This window comes from Xenopus laevis, chromosome 9_10S (genome assembly GCF_017654675.1).
Source record: "Xenopus laevis strain J_2021 chromosome 9_10S, Xenopus_laevis_v10.1, whole genome shotgun sequence".
Taxonomy (NCBI): domain Eukaryota; kingdom Metazoa; phylum Chordata; class Amphibia; order Anura; family Pipidae; genus Xenopus; species Xenopus laevis.
This window is the reverse complement of record NC_054388.1, coordinates 114,048,841-114,068,457: the sequence shown is the minus strand read 5'-3', so window position 1 is coordinate 114,068,457 and position 19,617 is coordinate 114,048,841. Positions and strand designations below refer to the sequence as shown.

Genomic DNA, 19,617 nt, shown 5'->3' with positions numbered 1-19,617 from the left:
TCTGATGCTATTTGTTTCTCGAGTTTGGCATATTAACTATTGAAGTTGCAATGTGTTTTTAACTTTGTATAATGTATCTATTTTTTACCTTTTTCCCCTCTCACAGTTTTTAACTTGCACTAAACGGTTAACGTCACACATGCTGGTTATTGGTTTTTCCTTTCTTGATCACATGACTCTATCTGGGTTACTTGATTGGGTGTTTCTCCCTTTTTTTTCTACTTAAAGTGTACATTGTAAAACATTCAGTGTCTTGATAATGGTCCTAAAGGTGGACTGAAACGTTGACCTATTTTAATGTAACAAAATAAACATCATATGTTTTAAGTAAATCCCAGTGTGCACTCATGCCTTCCTGATTCATCTCTTATTGTTAAATTATTTGTCTAATCAAGTACCTATAATTCATTAAGTTAATGGAAGGGTGGCGATCGATAATCCGGATTTAAAGGAATAGATCAGTGTGAAAATAAAAACTGGGTAAATAGGCTGTGCAAAATAAAAAATGTATCTAATATAGTTAGTTAGGCAAAATGTAATGTATAAAGGCTGGAGTGACTGGATGTGTAACATAATAGCCAGAACACTACTTCCTGCTTTTCAGCTCTATAACTCTGAGTTAGTCAGCAACTATAAGGGGGGCCACATGGGACATAACTGTTCAGTGAGTTTGTAATTGATCCTCAGTATTCAGCTCAGATTCAAAAGCAACAGATATGACCCATGAGGCCCCCCCTCAAGTCTCTGATTGGTTACTGCCTGGTAACAATGGTAACCAGTCAGTGTAAACCAAGAGAGCTGAAAAGCAGGAAGTAGAGTTCTGACTGACATGTTATTCATCAAATCACTCCAGCCTTTATACATTACATTTTTGGCTAACTAACTATATTAGAAACATTTTTTATTTTGCACAGCCTATCTATTTACCCAGTTTTTATTTTCACACTGAACTATTCCTTTAAGAAGCAGCTGATAATGTGACAGGCATGGATTTGGTTTGTTTTAGTCTGGAAGAATTTTTTAGAACTGTGAAACCCAGACAGGTCATTTTAAGCTGGACAATCTGCATGAGCTCCAATAATGGAGTAAATTTTAAAGTTATTGATCATTTTTAACACAGAGTGAAACTGGCCCCATTAATTATTCATTATTGCCTACACGATTTGTGGGTGTTTAACTTAGCCTATATGTCTCTTATAAGAGGGATATAAATGAGCTGGAGAGAGTGCAGAGACTAAGTGCAACTAAACTGGTTAGAGGGAGGGAAGAGTTAAATTATGAGGGGAGACTGACAAGGTTGGGGTTGTTTTCTCTGGAAAAAAGAGAGGGGACATGATCAGACTTTACAAGTACAGGTATGGGCCCTTTTATTCAGAATGCTCGGGACCTGGGGGTTACTGGATAAAGGATCTTTCCACCAAGTAGTCAAGGAAGTTGTCAGTAGAAAGATGTGAGAAAGGTTTCTAATTTTATTCCTAAGCAGAAGAATATCAGCCTCTTTCTTTCTCCTGACAACTTCCTTGACTACTTGCTGGTCAGACTGGTGGGAACTGACTGCAGGGCTGTGATTGGCTGTTCCCCTCCTACAGTGTTTCTGGCAGGGACCATTAGGACACGCCCACCCCTCATTTGAAACACAGACAGGGACCAGAGAACATCTATAGGGAGCTCTAATAAAGGGGCTATTTTTAAAGATAATATAATTTTTTAGCACAATGTGACAACACCATATATTACTTATAATTGACTATAAAATTAGGGTTTTTTTAATTTATACTATATGTCTCCTTTAAATGCAGCTATAACCCAGTTTCCTTGAAGATGGAAATCCACACTCTCAAAATCGATTTATGAAGACCGCAAAATAGGAGACCACAGAAGGATTTTCAAATGACCCAAATTATTTTTATTACCATAACACAACGATGGAATTCATGTACATCTCTTATAAGGCAAATACTGAGATCCTCATACACTGCTAAAAAAGTTGATCACTAATATCTAGTGAGTCCGATTCCCAGAGAGAAGGACAGTGACACCAGGTTCTGCTGATAATTATCTGCTTCTATAGTAACAACTAGCCATAATAAAGTCTACCTGTATAACTCAGGGTATCTGTCTGCCTTGTACTCTCTTACTCATTACATTCAGGAGTATAAGGCTGGACACAGATGTTCTTGAGTCTCGTCAGTGTGTAAATGTCACTACAGAAATACGTGGTGGTTAATCTGCTCCCAGCATGGAGGGCTCAGGAGATAAGGTTTTGATCACGCAGGAAGCAATGGCAGCAAGCTAACCTCGTTATCTCAAAGGAGCTTACAATTAATGAATGTAGAATTTTAGGCTTTCATTTCAGGGGGTTGCAAAATATAAACATGGGAGGGAAGAGTCATACTGATTTTGGTTGGCATAAACGACATATCTAGACCAGTTACCAGGACGCATCCCTCATTGCAAATGTGTCGATGGGATAGGCTTGCACTCTAGGGATCACATGATATTCTGCCATCACACATTTCTCAGCTGTCTACACTAGAAGCACATGGAAAAGCTCACATATATCAATATTTAATGTGATTTTACATTTTTATCATCCAGGTAGGGGGAAATCCTGTTTATTGTTATGTATGTCAAGTCCTTGTGCAACTCTCCAATTCACTCAGATCAGACTTCCTCACTGCCTAAATGTGAATGAGACCTCATAATACCGTGAGTCCAGTCCATTCCTGTATTTTCCAGTCCTATATTGCTCTATATTTCCCCATTACTAGCACCAAAATCCAGGATTCAAATCCAGGATTCAGCCTTTTTCAGCAGGATTCGGATTTGGTTGAATCCTTGTGCCTGGCCAAATCGAAATCCTAATTTGCATATGTAAATTAGGAGCGGGGAGGGACATCATGCAAATTTTCGTCACAAAACAAGGAAGTAAAAAAAAAAAAAATTGTTCCCAATTTTTCCTTTCCTGCCACTAATTTGCACATGCAAATTAAGATTCGGATTTGGTTCACAAAAGATTTGGGAATTCGGCTGAATCGCAAATAGTGGATTTAGTGCTTCCCTAATTTTTCTACTTGGCTCTCAGCAGGAAAACAAAGCATTTTCCTAATTCTATGCCCCACGTGGCAGTTCCGTTCACTAATGTGTAAGTGAAGTCCACAAAAGTCATAAGCTTCCTCGTCTACACATTTATTGTGAAAGTGCAGTTTGGATCAGAAACGAGAGTCCTCACATCAAAGTAGGATCGTTTACAAATCTTCTGGATTTTGCGATGCACTCGAAGGTGCGCTCGTTGGGTGAAACATTTGCCGCATTCGTTACAAGTGAATGGTTTCTCTCCGGTGTGAATTCTGTGATGGATTTTAAGATCTGAGTGATTTGTAAAACATTTCCCACAGTCGCTACATGTAAATGGTTTCTCCCCAGTGTGAGTTCTCTTGTGTATGATGAGCAGGGAGCTGCGAGTGAAACATTTGCCGCAATCGGAACAAATGAATGGTTTCTCACCTGTGTGAATTCGAAAATGTGCATTAAGGTTTGAGCGACGCGTAAAACATTTGCCGCATTCGGAACAGGAAAACGGTTTCTCCCCTGAATGAGTTCTCTGATGCCTGATCAGATCATCGTTCTTTGTAAAATGTTTATGGCATTCGGTACAGGTGTACAGCATCTGTATGGCACGATTGGGTAGCTGGGATGTAAGGGGGGAACTCTTTATGTTTTCATTGTAGTCACTGAGCTTAATTGCTGGCAATCCATCTTCTTGGCTGCATTCAAAGACAGGAATAGGTGTATCTGTTACCTGTATCTGTTCTGTAAGTGGATTAATGCTGCAGTCTGATTGGTTTCCTTCTTCACATGAAGCTGTTTCCTCTTTAATAGAAACTGATATATATTTAGAGGACAAGCTGATCTTCTTGCTGCCTCCCATTACAGGAGGTGTATCTGTTTCCCGAATCTGCTCTGGAAGTATATTAAAGCTGCAATCTGATTGGTTTCTCGGTTTTGATGAAAGACGCTCTTTATTAGAAGCAACTGATATATAATTACCTGAAAAGTTATTATTTAGGCTGCATCCCAAGATAGGAGTAGGTGTATCTGATCCCCATGTTTGCTCCATAAGTGCATTAAAGCTGCAATCTGATTGGTTTGCTCCATCATACAAACCTGCTGCATCTTTAACACCATTTGCTGCTGTGTGCTGTTGGCTCTGTGGGATGTTTCCTGAGTGAGTTCTACAATGTACATTCAGATTTGAGCGACGAGTAAAAGATTTGCCACAATCAGAGCAAGAAAACGGTTTCACCCCTGTGTGAGTTCTCAGATGCCTGACAAAGTCATAGCTGTTTCCGAAACGTTTAATGCAGGAAGTGCAGTTATAGATCACTTCGGAAGGATGTTTGAAAAGGTGGGACGCATGTGGGGTATTTATATACACATTTTTACCAAATACATTGTGATTAATATCAGAGCGGTTATTCAGGCTGCATCCCATGATAGGAGTAGGTGTATCTGTTTCCTGTATCTGTTCTGTAAGTGGGTTAATGCTGCAATCTGGTTGGTTTTCACCTTCACATAAAGTCGGCCCCTTTTTAATACCACACTGTGGTCCAATTAGTTCTGCTGGAAGAGTGTCGGTATGTGGAGGATTCCAGTCTGTAAGAAACGCAGCTTCTTCAGCCACATTTGCCTTTGCATTGCTCTTCTCATCATACTCACAACCTGACAAAGAAAGAAAAGTCTAAATGCACATAATGGTCATAAACAGAACTTTCCCGCGTTTGTACTACTCAACCAGTTGCTACACAAAAAAATGAATCAGAGAAGTTACTGCGGGAATTAAAGTTCGAGCTGGAGGAATGTTGACTACTACAGGTTCAATGATACATGTAGTCATAACATTTAGTATGAGAAGACAATGTGTGAGTTAATGACTCTGCTTCCCATTAGTTGCTTATAGCAGTTGCCACCATACTATGAGTGTTTATCTAGAGAAGGCAAAGAAACCCAGTAGCTCTTCCTGAATTTAAATGTTATTCTTAATCCATTGGCAGGCTTGCTATTGCTTGTGATGTTCTGAAGCCCTTTTATTTCTAAAATCATTCTGAGTAGATATCTACTTGTATTGTACTTGCATAAAATCTGTGTACATACCATAATCATAGTTCAGTTATACACCTGCTCCCATTACTCACCCAGTGACTGGAGCTGCTGTGGCTCCTCCTTCATCCCTTCCTCATAAAGGTCCTTGTTTCCTTTTATATAGTCCCACTCGTCCAAGGAAAAATAGATGGAAACATGATCAGTCCTTAAGGCAACCTGTCACACACAATGTTCCAGTCATTCCCCAGCCAGAGAAAGGGATTATCATCCACTGTTACTAAACAATAAGGGGCCGCTGTACCCACCTCTCCAGTCAGCAGCTGGATGATGTTGGACATGAGTTCCAGGATCTTCTTGTCATTCTTGTTATTTTCCTTCTGTATGACGGAGCCAGGGGCATGCAGGGCCCCCCCATCATCTGACTTCTTCCTAGGGATGTAGTGCTAAATATTGAAAGGAAGAGAGAATGGTGTTTGAGCTGCAGAGAGACCCCCTTTGTACAGACAGACAGTCTCTTGTCAGTGTGCCAGTCACAGTGCCCCTCACCTCTCCAGTCAGCAGATAGATCATCTCCAGTGTCAGATTCAGGATTCTCTTGTTCCGCTCTTTTTTATCCTTCTTCCCCTTCATCCCTGTGTCACTCGCTTCCTCCCACATTCCCATTGGCTCCTTGTGGGCGGGACGGACCTGGAATGAAGCGGTTAGACATTTCTATGGAGGATTATTCCCAGCAATATCCCTAACTGCAACTGCAGTGGCCTGGTAAGGTGCCATGTTCCTCCATCCCTCAACTGCACCCGTGCCGTGTGATGTGTACGAACACGGTGAGAAGGAATGTGCATTCAGGAGGAGGGAACCCAAGTACTAAAGTGCATGAGCCAGAGAAGAGATGGTTCTGCCCATATATTATGCGGTGTAAATGGAAAATCTGAAATATAAGGGAGACAGTGAAATACAGTCTTTTTCCACTGTACCTCAGCATTTTCTGGATCATGTGACCACTGCATGCCATGTGATTCCGACATCCAATGAAATCATCAAGCATTTAGTTAATGGACTTAGCTGTCAGTATGACTATGATAAAAGCAAACTCTCCTATGACAACATTCTTATGGCACCCAGGCTGGCACATGGTCACCCTTTACAGACTCACAATTCCACGGCTAACCACATGGCACGAGCTGCCTGGCAAACAGAAGGGTGTCATTCACTCACTGCTCACCATAGTGATACAACCTTAATTGCACTGGGTGCCAGTGGCCCAAGACTTCTACTTTTTCCTATGTATCTTCTATTTCTTCCTTATTAATAATTTAATCAAATCTCATTATACATAATGGACAAACAATTGCCCCCAAAGCACCTCAGTGTTCACCATACATGCGGATCTTTGCACAGTTTAGCCCCATATGGAACGCATTGGGTAGAACCACTAATGCAGATCCCCGACCAAAAACTGAATTATAACAGCGACGCAGAACCACTGGGAGAGGACGGCACTGAAGCAAAGCCCAGATTCATTTACTAAACTGCCCAACGTTATCAGATTATCAGTCAGACAGGCCACTGATTTAAAGGAGACATAGTGGATACATGAACAAGTCCTTATTTTGTAGGCAATAGTGTATAATATATGGTGTTGGTTTTACTTTTTGCTGTAAATTAATATTGTCTTTACAAATGGCCCCTTTATTGGAGCTCCCGATAGATGTTCTCTGGTCCCTGTCTGTGTGTCAAATGAGGGGTGGGCGTGTCCTAATGGTCCCTGGCAGAAGCACAGTAGGAGGGGACAGCCAATCACAGCCCTGCAGTCACACAAGCACAGACAGGCTTCAGTTCCCTATCAGGTCCTGCTAGCTGCTGATTGGTTCCTGTCCTACAGTGCAGTGAGCTGAGTGTACAGCCTGGGAATTCAGGGAGCAGCAAGTGGAAGAGAAGGGAGGGATTATTAGGGTTTTGCAGAAATATTCAATAAATCAGCCTGAAACACTACTTTTTAAGCACAATTCTTCTATATCTAAATGAGTATAACGCACTGGTATGTTTTTATTCATTTTTTTTTTTTTTTACACGTCTCCTTTAAGCTGGCCAAAAGATAAAGTGGAACAATTTTCAGATTGTGTGTGGATCATCCTGACATTTGTTGTACCATGATGATGATGATCGGTTGTTTAGTCAATGGGACAGGTTAGAAGATTTCCGTCGGCTAATGATAAAATCTCTGTATGTATTACCTGACAGTATCAATGGTGACGGTCACTTCTGTCAGACATAACGATTGTACGATTGTTGTCACAGGCAGAATATCGTCTGATTTGTTATTCTACTACTTTATTTAATCGGAATGGTCAGTGACAGGTCAGAAGATTATGAGGTCAGATCGTTTGTTGGATACAAAGATAAAATCTGCACATGTATGTCGGCTTTATCCCCCACACAGAGCAGCTAATATACAGGTCTCTGAGGGAGGAATGGGCCTCACCACACGCCTCACACTGACAAACACACTCACAACAAATAAGACACACAGTTATGTCTAAAACACAGCTGCTCCCATGGAAATTAATAGCTGCAGCCAAGGAAATAAAAACACAAATACTTCCGTCACTGGCAATAAAACAAACACGTTGGGAAGCGCAAAGTACAGCAGGGCCCAATCAATAACCCCACGGACCAAAGGCCGAACCCTCTACGGCCCATTGAGCACTGAAAGGCGCCACAGCCAAATCACCGGGCACAACAAACGCACACACCCACAACGTAAGCGCAACTGCACGATATGAGGATTCCCACCTCAGTAATACCTGTTCTAGAAGCGCCACCTCCAAGCCTCGCTCTAAGGCAAGGCACCACACTGATTGGCTTTGCGTCACCATGTGAGTATGCTAGCGTCAGCTACTGGGGCCCACTGGGAATTGTAGTTTTTTATTTAGACATAAGAGCGGACTCATGGATAGAGCGGAACCACAAATCCCAGAATTCTACGGACTGCACAATTTACAATACTTATGTATAGCGTAATTTATTACCTTTTATACAGTATAGTCGGGCCTCTAATCGGCTTTGGTTGTCAGACGCTCAGACATTTACATTGGGTCCCTCATTAGAAATCGAAACCAATCGCTGGACCGACGGCTGCTTCAGTTTTTCCCCGCCCCCATAGCCAACAAGCCAATCGGCTTGCAGTTCTCTCCAGCCCTCACAGCGCTTAATCTCGGCGCCCCTCAACATGAGCTTGTCTCTCCTCGCGAGTAGCTGATTGGCTGTTGGTAGGCTGGGAGGAATTCTGGGAGACAGGAAATTGTAGGACTGACTGTGACCTTTTCTACTACTGTGGGCTGTACCATTATCCTGCTGCAGGGGTCAACTGGGAGGGGCAGTTGTGGCTAATGAGCTGTAGGACTATTCCTGCTGCAGGGGTCAGATAGAGCAGCGGTCCCCAACGTTTTTAAGCGTCAGGGCAAAAACATCAAAGCAGCCCACATGTAAACACACAATGGTTTTGTAATCATCCACTCATATATTGCTGTAAAACTGCAAAAATTATGTGCATAAAGAGCCAGTGGCGGAACTACTGGGGGAGCAGGGGGTGCGAGCAGGCCAGGGCAGCCTGCGCGCCACTAAAATTCGGCCGAAAATCTCGTACAGAGGGGGCGGGGGCCCGGCTGCACCTCACGCACCAGGGCCCACCAACGCACCAGGGCCCACCCACGCACCAGGGCCCACCCACCTCACCCACCTCTAGTTACGTTTCTGTAAAGAGCTGCCTTTCTCACTTAACTGTAATTAATGTAAAATATCACAGTTATTATTTAATAGTTCTCTGTCATAATTCCCCCACCCTCCTCAAACACAAGTGCACAAATCTGGCACCAGGCCCGGACTGGCAATCTGTCTGTGCGGGCATTTGCCCGAGGGGGCCGCTCTTTATTTTATTCAATTGGGCCGCTCCTGATCGATAATCCTAATTGGAAACTGCTCTGCACTTGCCAGTGAGTGATCCTGTAAACACGCGAACGAGCACGGCCGCAACCCCTTACTCACCTTAACCCAGCGTTGCCTCGTCGTAGATCACAGCTACGTCACGATGTGTAGGAGGAAGCAGGCGCAAGGATTCATTCTCTCTCTGGGAGACGCGCAAACCGTGTAGGAGACCTGCTGCTCATAGATAACTGGCTTATTTTCTTCCTGCACAGGCTGCTGTATCTAATACTCTGTCTCTGCGAGCAGTTAAGGGAGTGAGTACATTCGTGCTGACTTTGTTCAGGGCTTTCTGCAGTCCTTGGAATATTTACAGTGGTGTGAAAAACTATTTGCCCCCTTCCTGATTTCTTATTCTTTTGCATGTTTGTCACACAAAATGTTTCTGATCATCAAACACATTTAACTATTAGTCAAAGATAACACAAGTAAACACAAAATGCAGTTTTTAAATGAGGGTTTTTATTATTTAGGGAGAAAAGAAATCCAAACCTGTGTGAAAAAGTAATTGCCCCCTGAACCTAATAACTGGTTGGGCCACCATTAGCAGCAATAACTGCAATCAAGCGTTTGCGATAACTTGCAACGAGTCTTTTACAGCGCTCTGGAGGAATTTTGGCCCACTCATCTTTGCAGAATTGTTGTAATTCAGCTTTATTTGAGGGTTTTCTAGCATGAACCGCCTTTTTAAGGTCATGCCACAACATCTCAATAGGATTCAGGTCAGGACTTTGACTAGGCCACTCCAAAGTCTTCATTTTGTTTTTCTTCAGCCATTCAGAGGTGGATTTGCTGGTGTGTTTTGGGTCATTGTCCTGCTGCAGCACCCAAGATCGCTTCAGCTTGAGTTGACGAACAGATGGCCGGACATTCTCCTTCAGGATTTTTTGGTAGACAGTAGAATTCATGGTTCCATCTATCACAGCAAGTCTTCCAGGTCCTGAAGCAGCAAAACAAGCCCAGACCATCACACTACCACCACCATATTTTACTGTTGGTATGATGTTCTTTTTCTGAAATGCTGTGTTACTTTTACGCCAGATGTAACGGGACGCGCACCTTCCAAAAAGTTCAACTTTTGTCTCGTCGGTCCACAAGGTATTTTCCCAAAAGTCTTGGCAATCATTGAGATGTTTTTTAGCAAAATTGAGACGAGCCTTAATGTTCTTTTTGCTTAAAAGTGGTTTGCGCCTTGGAAATGTGCCATGCAGGCCGTTTTTGCCCAGTCTCTTTCTTATGGTGGAGTCGTGAACACTGACCTTAATTGAGGCAAGTGAGGCCTGCAGTTCTTTAGATGTTGTCCTGGGGTCTTTTGTGGCCTCTCGGATGAGTTGTCTCTGCGCTCTTGGGGTCATTTTGGTCGGCCGGCCACTCCTGGGAAGGTTCACCACTGTTCCATGTTTTTGCCATTTGTGGATAATGGCTCTCACTGTGGTTCGCTGGAGTCCCAAAGCTTTAGAAATGGCTTTATAACCTTTGAAATTGAACTCAGGTGTGATAAACCACAGTTAAGTTATTTTTTAACAAGGGGGGCAATCACTTTTTCACACAGGCCCATGTAGATTTGGAGTTTTTTTTTCTCCCTTAATAACGTAAACCTTCATTTAAAAACTGCATTTTGTGTTCAATTATGTTATCTTTGACTAATAGTTAACAGTTTTTGATGATCAGAAACATTTAAGTGTGACAAACATGCAAAAGAATAAGAAATCAGGAAGGGGGCAAATAGTTTTTCACACCACTGTATGGCTGGCCTGGCTGCTGCCCTTACTGCTGAAGTTAGTTTCACTGAGCCTGTACTGTTGCATATAAATCATGGCTGAGCAAATATAACTACCCACACACTCTCCAAACCGGCAGGAATGGAAAGAAGGAGAACAGTGCAGGCTCCGTGAATCCAGAGAAGCTAACTTCAGCAGTACAACCAAAAGAGGGCTTTCTGGTCATTATTTAGGTGGAAAAAATTAAAGATAGTTAACCCTGTCAAGGTCAGATGTGTTATTGGAGGTGGGTAGAAGGGATTTTTTTACATAATCTTTTTGCGTTACTGGTCCTTTAAACTTGTTACTCATTTTTTTACTCATTCTTTAAAGGAGAACCAACCCCTTTTTATTATAATCCCCTACCCTACATAGACCCCCTCCCTGCTCCCCCTAGCCTAGGCAGTAGCAAAAATAACAAATAAAAAAAACAAACAAATACAAAAAGTATTGTAGAAATTATGCATAAATTATGCATTATGTAGAAATTATACCTATATTGGCCAACAATAAAAATACATTGCAAGCTTTCAGAGCACCAAGGCCCCTTTGTCAGGTATTTTGCCTGACGAAGGGGCCTTGTTGCTGGTGCTCCAAAAGCTTGCAGTGTATTTTTATTGTTAGCCAATATAGGTATAATTTCTACAATACTTTTTGTATTTGTTTGTTTTTTTATTTGTTACACTTTGAGAAAGGCAGCTCTTTATGCACATAATTGTTTGCAGTTTTACCCCAATATATGAGTGGATGAGTACAAGAACATTGCGTGGGCTGCTTTGATTTTTTTGCCCGGGCTGCTTTTTACCCCCAGTCCGGCCCTGTCTGGCACCTTAGCTCAGTGGGCATCTAAATCCTTTTCACCAACCAGTCACTCTGCATAACAATAGAAAGGCTGTTATTCAAAGTTGTGTCCTCCTACTCGTCTACCTCACCCAATCCTGGTCACTAGCCAATGGGAGATAGGAAAGTAGGAACCAAAAGTTCCTATATTATTTTACTAAGACACCCTTGGTGAATATATAAATGAATGCAGTGGCGATTCTGTGTATAATAACAGGAAGGCACAAAGGTAATTCCATGTTTAATACCCCAGAACTCCTAGTAAGATGGCACAAAGTAATTTCTGTGTATAATATAATCAGAACTCATAGCAGGATAACACAAAAGCCATTTCAAGTATAATACCCCAAAACTCATAGCCAGATGGCACAAAAGCAATTCCATGTATAATATCCCAACATTCATAACAGGATGGCACAAAGGCAATTCCATGTATAATACCCCAGAATTCATATTAAGATGGCACAAAGTAATTGCTGTTTATAACATCATCAGAACTCATAGCAGGATAACACAAAAGCCATTCCGAGTATAATACCCCAAAACTCATAGCCAGATGGCACACAGGCAATTCTGTGTGTAATACCCAAGAACTCATAGGAAGATGGCACAAAGGCAATTCTGTGTATAATATCCCAGAACTCACAGCAGGATGGCATTAGGTTTGCCACCTTTTCCCAAATTTTTTACCGGCCGGTGGGGGCAGGAACAAAAAGGCGCAGTTAGTGATGTCAAAAGGGGCGGACCTGTGACGCAAAAGGGGGCGTGGCTACGGCGCTGAGATTTGCCAAAGTCAGCAAAGCTAAGTTTACTGGAGATTGGGGGCAGGCCGAGGGGTCTTTTTGAAGGTTATTACAAATTTACCGGTAGCTACATTTGTAATACCGGCCTTGGCAGGTGTTTTACCGGTCCGGTGGTAACCCTAGATGGCATAGTGACAGTCCTATTTGTTTGAAGGTTAAAAATCAGAATGGCTATTTAAGGGAAGAAAAGGGTGAATGGTGTCACAGTGGGAAAACAGAGGAGAGACAGCCAAACCCTTGCAACAGTTTTGATAAGGGGATATTGGGGAAGTGAACATAGTAAATAAAGTAATAAACACCACAAGGCAGAAGAAGTTAAGGGGGATCTGTATCCGACATTCATCTGCACTGATTGTTGGGGGGGGAAGGGAATCTGCAGATCAAGGAAGTACCATCCTGCCTTTTGGTCTGTTAGCCAAGTATAGAGCAGCTCCAGTATGAAGAAACCCCATCCCCACTATCAGGACCCAGAGTGTGTGCCTGAGGGGTGAGCACTTCAAACTACTGTGTACTGTGACTAGCAAGGATCCTGACTGAGTGTGACACTGCCCAGGGCCGTTCCTGCCATGAGGCAAGGTGAGCAAAAAGCCACCTCCTGTAACTTTAAGAGCCGAATTTACGTTTTTTAAACCGGAAATTCAGCTCTGCTAGTGCAGAAAGCATACTACGCGCTCATTGCACTAGCGGTACCGCCACTTTTGACCCGCTCCGACGCTAAACTTTTGAGCGGGAGAGGGGGGCGTCATTGGGGTTGCTGCCTCAGGCAGCAGCAGCAGCCCACGGATCGCCCCTGACACTGCAAGAGTGCCCCAGGCGGGGGGCCCCTGGGTGCTTCACATGCAGGCAGCAGTTGTGGCAGTGACCGGGAGCTGAAGCCGGAGCGATGGAGGCGAAAGGAGGGGACAGGGGAGTGCTGATATACCTGAGGAGGAGGGGAGCCCCAGTGATGAGGGATTTGAGTGGAACCAAAAGGGGGAATCGGTAAAATCCCAGCAGCCTCTCTCTCCAGAGCGGGACTAAGGAGGCTTCCGAGCAGCGGCGCGATGCAGATTACAATCCGTGCATGAGGATGGCCGAGTGCTGCTGCTGCTGCCTGTGAAAAAAGCACACCGCTTCTTGTATCTGAGCAATGTAACTCTCCTGCGCTGATAGATGCGCCCAGATGAGATGAAGAGACAATCAGCGATGTCTGTGTGCCCTGCCACCCGCCTGTGGCACTCACGCTAAGCATCGCCTGCTGCTGCAGGGCAGGGTGAGTAGGAGGCTGAGTCCCCGCAAGATCTCCCCAGAGGCGCGCTTCTCTGCAAAAGGATGTTCCGGGAACACACCGGCACTTCAGCTCTTCATCCAGCCATCCGCTTTCCAGCACCGTCTTCCTGCTGTCAGTATACTATGGGAGCTAGCCAGGGAGGACAGATCCAGCACCGCACTATGGATGGTCGCCATATCGCCGTTTCTGAAGAGGACAGGAAGTGGAGTTTCAGTAAGTTATTTCTTAATAAAGGCTTTGCAATTGTGAAATTTTAATTTGTCTTGGTGTTTTTTTTTGTTGTATTCTAACGAATTTTTTTTTAAAAAAAATTGATGTTACTGGTCCTTTAATTAATCAATCATTGCTGTATCAAAAATCACAAAATTGTTTCTAAAATCCTAATGTCTCAATGGTACCCTATCCTTTAATTTGTAAACTCTAATTTGTAGGGCCCTCTAATCCTAATGTACTCTGTAACCCTTGTTTGTTATCCACCATTTATTCCCTGTTTGTTATAACTAAGGTAAAGCGTATCTTGTTGGCGCTATATAAATAAATGATGATGATGATGATAACAGATTGTTGTATTCCCTCTGCACCTCCCTTACACCCCCCCCTCCACTTGGAATTCTGTTGAGACTGTACTGACTGTTTGGAGCAGTGAAACAGATCTTTTTGTGGCTATCTCCTGTACTTCTCCTTAACAAGCAGCTCTCTTCTGGCAGGCTGCAAACAGCAGACGGTGCAATGTGGTGCTCACTCTGCAATCCAATGATCATGTCTGCTGCTTGCAGCCTGCTTGTAAAGAACCAGTAACGTAATTTTTTTAAAAAAACAAAAAACGTTTGTATAGAACAAAAAAAAAAAAAACACCAAGCCATATGTAACTTTAAAATCACAAAGTCCTTATAAAAATTAACTTATCGAAACTCTGCTCGCGTGCCTATTCAGAACAGCCGACAGGGCGTCAATCCATTGTGTGGCACTCGATTTCTCCTCCCTGGCTATCGCCTATAGAAGGCAGGGAGGAGAAATCAAGTGCCGCATGATGGATCGACGCCCTGTCACCTTTTCTAAAGAGGAGCATAAGCAGAGTTTCAGTAAGTTATTTATTAATAAAGAATTGCGATTTTAAAGTTACATATGGCTTGGTGTTTTTTTTTTCCCCGTTCTATGCAAACGATTTTTTTTTTAAAAAAAAAATTGAAGTTACTGGTCCTTTAAGGAGAAGTACAGGAGACAGCGGGGCTGCATGTTAGAAAGCCATGTCCCTGGGTGACAGCAGTACATCGGCTACAGTGGGGCTCTTCAAAGCGGACTAATTACCCCTCCCGGACAGTAGATTAGGAGCGGCCCACTTAACAAAAAGTAGAGCAGCCCCTCAGGCATTTGCCCTTATGGACAGATTGCCAGTACGGCCGGGTCTGACTCCACTTGAACTCTGTACTGACCCTTGCCTGCCTGACTTTGCTTTTTCTCTGGCCGGACTGACTTCTGCCTGCCTGACCCTCCTTATATTCTCGATTGTTCCTTGGTGGCTGAGGTTGTCTTCCATCCTAACTCCTAGTAAATGATCTGAGCCCTTTGCTTATCCAGAACTTTTGTTTGGCTCCTCTAATTTTAGGACCTGGCGGCATCTGAGTAGCTGAGGGCTCCTCTCGAAGCCAAAGGCAGTTGCTATAGGCGGAAGACCGAGTCATGACTCGGGAGCTTAGCATTAGTTCAGGATTTAGGGAGCTGATTGTGACAGTAATGATCCAGGCCTTTAAAGTTGACCATAGCAGCTCACCATCTTGGATCCTGTTAGGCATCTTTTGAGTGTCTGTGGCACTGCTCATGCTCAGTGGGCTCTGGGCTGCTGGTGAGTCTGTGGAAATTATCATGCAGAAAATAAGCCTTGTTTTATGAAGTATAAATCTGTATATTGTTAGTCGTCTCTAACCTCAGGTAAGTGACAAAAGCCCAGGTCATGTGCTGGGAATCAGCAGAAGAAAAGATGGTGAGCTACAGGGGCATTCCATAGGCAAAGATTTTCCCTGCTAAAGGGCAGTGGTTGTGTTGGGTTGGTATAGAAGTCCAAAGCATTTATAGCTTACTTCTTTGTTAAATGTTAGTTCCTTTAAATCAAGCAGCATATATTATTCATCATTGCCTGCAAGAATGGCAGTTAAGAAAAAGATGCCCCTTTAACAGGAATGGATAAGTATTGCTTTAAAAACCAATTCAATGCCAGATGCCCAGAAGTACATACTCTCAGGACTAATACTGGGCTTGAAAGGCAGCTGTAATTTACAGAGTGCGATAGAAGAGATTCTTAATTTCTTATTTTAAGCTGTAAATAGTGCCTTAGCCAATCAGGAACAGGAGTAAGAGCTGGGAGATTCACTAAAGTACAAACAGAGAGAGCTGCTGAATGAGGGGCTCATATTAGTAGAATACATTGGTACCAGGCCATCCTGTTACAATCTTCACCATGTTAGTATCACTTTAAAGTCACACCCCACCCTCTGGAATGTATTTGCTCACTCACTAGAGAATTTAGTTTCATTTCTTCTTCTGCTTCCCAGGATGGCGGCTGCTGATCTGAGAGATGAGTTGAACTGCTCCATCTGCCTGAGCATTTATACTGACCCTGTAATGTTGCCATGTGGCCATAACTTCTGCCAGGGCTGCATTGGGAAGGCGCTGGATACCCAGGAGGGATCTAGGAGTTACAGCTGCCCTGAATGCAGAGAGGAGTATCAGGAGCGCCCTGCCCTGAACAGGAACCGGACTCTGCGTAACATAGCAGAAATAATTTGTCTTATTTTGTCTTCTTCTGAGAAGAAGAAAGAGAAACTGAGGAAAGTTCTGGAGCAACTGAGCCCAAAGAGAGAGGAGACTGAGAGAGAAGTCCAGAGGCTGCAGGAGCGCAGGAGAGAAGTGGCAGAAAAAGCAGCCGGTGAGACAGAGAGAATCACTGACCTGTTTAGAGACATCAGGGAACAGCTGGAAGTCCTAGAGAAGCAACTTCTGAGTGAAATCTCCAGCCAGAAAGAGGAGTTTTCCCTCCAACTCTCTCATCGAATGGAGCAGCTGGAAATAAAGAAGGACGAGCTGTCCTGGAAGATCCATCACATTGAGGAGCTGTGCAACATGGCAGGTCCACTCATTGTCCTACAGGAACGGGAATCAGATGAGGTTGAGGTGGGAGATGAAAATGAGGAGGAGGATGAAAATGATGATGAATTGGATGACAAAGATCTGGATGTGGCTTTGATCTCAGAGACATTACTAACAGGTTTAGCTGGGATTGTGACTGGGGTAAAGGGAAGGATCTATGGTCAGGAGGCTACAGACCTGTTACTGGATATAAACACGGCCCATAAATGTGTTGCTTTATCAGAGGACAGGAAAACTGCAACCTGGTCAGACACAAAACTCTGTTACCCTCGCACACCAGAGAGGTTTAGAACATATCCCCAAGTGTTAAGCAGCAGGAATTTCACATGTGGAAGACATTACTGGGAAGTGGAAACCAGTGGATTGGGGGACTGGGATATAGGGGTGGCCTGTCCCAGTATAGTGAGAAAAGGGGATGATTCAGCTATTGGACATGATATCAAATCCTGGAGTTTGTGCAAATCTAACAATGAATTTTATATGTTACACGCATCCAGTGAAACTCTTGTACCCTCTTCCTGCCTGAGATTTAGAATCTCACTGGACTATGAAGCCGGACATTTGTCCTTCTATGAGTTGAGTGAGCCAATCAGACACTTACACACCTTCACTGCCACTTTCACTGAACCCCTGCACCCTGTATTCTCTGTGATTGACAATGCCTGGGTGAGAATCTGCAGCTGATCCCACTCATCTCTCCCCAACACAGACACACTTAGTTTATACTAATCTCTTTAAAGATTATTTGTACTGAAAATTTTAAAATATAGTAAATGACATCAGGGGGCAGGATTGTGTGCACATGGAATAAGCAGTGCCAATAAAATGGGGGATACTTTATACAATGATTGTAGTTATACATTTCTCTAATGCTTTTAATTCATCCTAAATTATAATTTTGTATGAATAATCATCTTTATTATGAATCCTAAATTTTAATTTCATCTCACTGTGTACTCGTATAGTTGTGATGAGAATAAATCTGACTTAACATTAAAGGAGATGTTTTGTGTAAAGAATGAAAATATACCAGTGCGTTATACTCATTTAGATATAGAAGAATTGTGCTTAAAATAGTAGTGTTTCAGGCTGATTTATTGAATATTTCTGCAAAAAACCCTAATAATCCCTCCCTTCTCTTCCACTTGCTGCTCCCTGAATTCCCAGGCTGTGCACTCAGCTCACTGCACTGTAGGACAGGAACCAATCAGCAGCTAGCAGGACCTGATAGGGAACTGAAGCCTGTCTGTGCTTGTGTGACTGCAGGGCTGTGATTGGCTGTCCACCTCCTACTTACCGTATATACTCGCGTATAAGCCGAGTTTTTCAGCACCCAAAATGTGCTGAAAAACTCGACCTCGGCTTATACGCGGGTCAGCTGCACATACCGTAGCCAATCCCTCACCGGCCGCAGATACGAGGCTCCTTCCGCGGCCCCAACACACCTCCCTCTCCCATAGCGCATCAGGAGAAGACGTAGCGCAGCTCCTCCTGTCTGGTGACGTAGGAGGTTGTCGCTAGAGGTGTCATGGCTGCTCAGAAGATCAATAAGGCGCTGCACCTAGCAAAAGCAGAAAAAAGGTACCGTACCGACTGTCACGATCGCCGCCCGATCTGCTAGGTGCAGCGCCTCATTGATGTTCTGAGCAGCCATGACAGGTGGGAGGTCACAGGGAAAACAAGTGGCAATTGTCCAGCTAATAGTTCTGACTCTTTTAAATCATTTTAGATAGATTTCTATGCCATAAAACATGATTACACATTTACACATTCACATTTTGAAATCTGACATGGGGCCCCTAGGCTTATACACGAGTCAATACATTTTTCCAGTTTTCTTAGGTAAATTAGGTACCTCGGCTTATACACGGGTCGGCTTATACACGAGTATATACGGTACTTGTTTTGTGATGAAAAGTAACATGATTTCCCTCCCCACCCCTAATTTACACATGCAAATTAGGATTCGGATTCGGTTCGGCCAGGCACAAGGATTCGGCTGAATCCTATTTAAAAAGGCCGAATCCTGGCTTACCCCAAAACGAATACTGAATTTGATGCTTCCCTTGTTTACCTAAACAAGCTTCTATGTAGTCATAGTGGCCATTCAAGCGCAGGATACAAACCCTTTCTTATACAAGACAGAACTTTATTTGCTTTAGTAGCCACAGAATGACACTGCCCAGAATTAGACAACTTGTTATCTACAAAAATCCCTAGATCCTTCTCATTTAAGGAAACTCCCAACACTCTGCCATTTAGTGTATAACTTGCATTTATATTATTTTTGCCAAAGTGCATAACCTGCATTTATCAACATTGAACCTCATTTTCCAGTTTTGCTGCCCATTTTTCCAACTAAGGTTTGATGCAAGTGATGCATCTGATGTCATTGCGGTTGGTGCAAATTCAAATATTTAAAGGCACCATGTAGTGTTTTAAGTTGCCCTTTTCTGGTTCCTGGGTGTGCTTTTCCTTGTTGTTAGTATTAGGTTTTTGACTCTTGCCTGTCCCTGACTTTGCCAACTCGCTGCCTGAACTGATCCTTGCCTGTTTTGACTACTCTGATTTGGAACTGTGCTCCTGTTCTGTAATTGACCTTGGCCCATGACCTCGACTTTGCCTCGTCCTTCTGATTCAGTACTGCATTGCCTGATTGGTTTGACCCGACCTATATTTTGTCTTAGTTACCTGCTTTGCCATCTCTCTCTCTCGT

At 43.3% G+C, this 19,617-nt stretch overlaps 2 protein-coding genes across 2 annotated transcripts; one reads left to right on the top strand and one right to left on the bottom strand.

Annotated features, from left to right (window-relative positions):
* Window positions 1-1,881: 1,881 nt before the first annotated feature.
* LOC108704263 (oocyte zinc finger protein XlCOF7.2-like) lies at window positions 1,882-5,441 on the bottom strand. Its single transcript, XM_018240762.2, has 3 exons — window positions 5,409-5,441; window positions 5,196-5,319; window positions 1,882-4,722 (listed from the first exon to the last, which is right to left on the bottom strand). Exons 1-3 carry the CDS (start codon window positions 5,439-5,441, stop codon window positions 3,182-3,184), a joined length of 1,698 nt encoding a protein of 565 aa, XP_018096251.2. The 3' UTR covers window positions 1,882-3,181.
* A 10,115-nt stretch (window positions 5,442-15,556) lies between these two features.
* LOC108704273 (E3 ubiquitin-protein ligase TRIM39) lies at window positions 15,557-18,023 on the top strand. Its single transcript, XM_018240772.2, has one exon. It carries the CDS (start codon window positions 16,308-16,310, stop codon window positions 17,583-17,585), a length of 1,278 nt encoding a protein of 425 aa, XP_018096261.1. The 5' UTR covers window positions 15,557-16,307; the 3' UTR covers window positions 17,586-18,023.
* The last annotated feature ends 1,594 nt before the right edge of the window (window positions 18,024-19,617 follow it).

Excerpts from the sequence above, each read along its gene's own strand:
- LOC108704273 (XM_018240772.2), top strand. The coding sequence starts at position 16,308 with ATGGCGGCTGCTGATCTGAGAGATGAGTTGAACTGCTCCATCTGCCTG.
- LOC108704263 (XM_018240762.2), bottom strand. The coding sequence starts at position 5,441 with ATGTCCAACATCATCCAGCTGCTGACTGGAGAG. Across the intron at positions 5,320-5,408 it reads TCCAGCTGCTGACTGGAGAG|GTTGCCTTAAGGACTGATCA; the intron begins GTGGGTACAGCG and ends TGTGTGTGACAG. Across the intron at positions 4,723-5,195 it reads ACAGCAGCTCCAGTCACTGG|GTTGTGAGTATGATGAGAAG; the intron begins GTGAGTAATGGG and ends TTTCTTTGTCAG.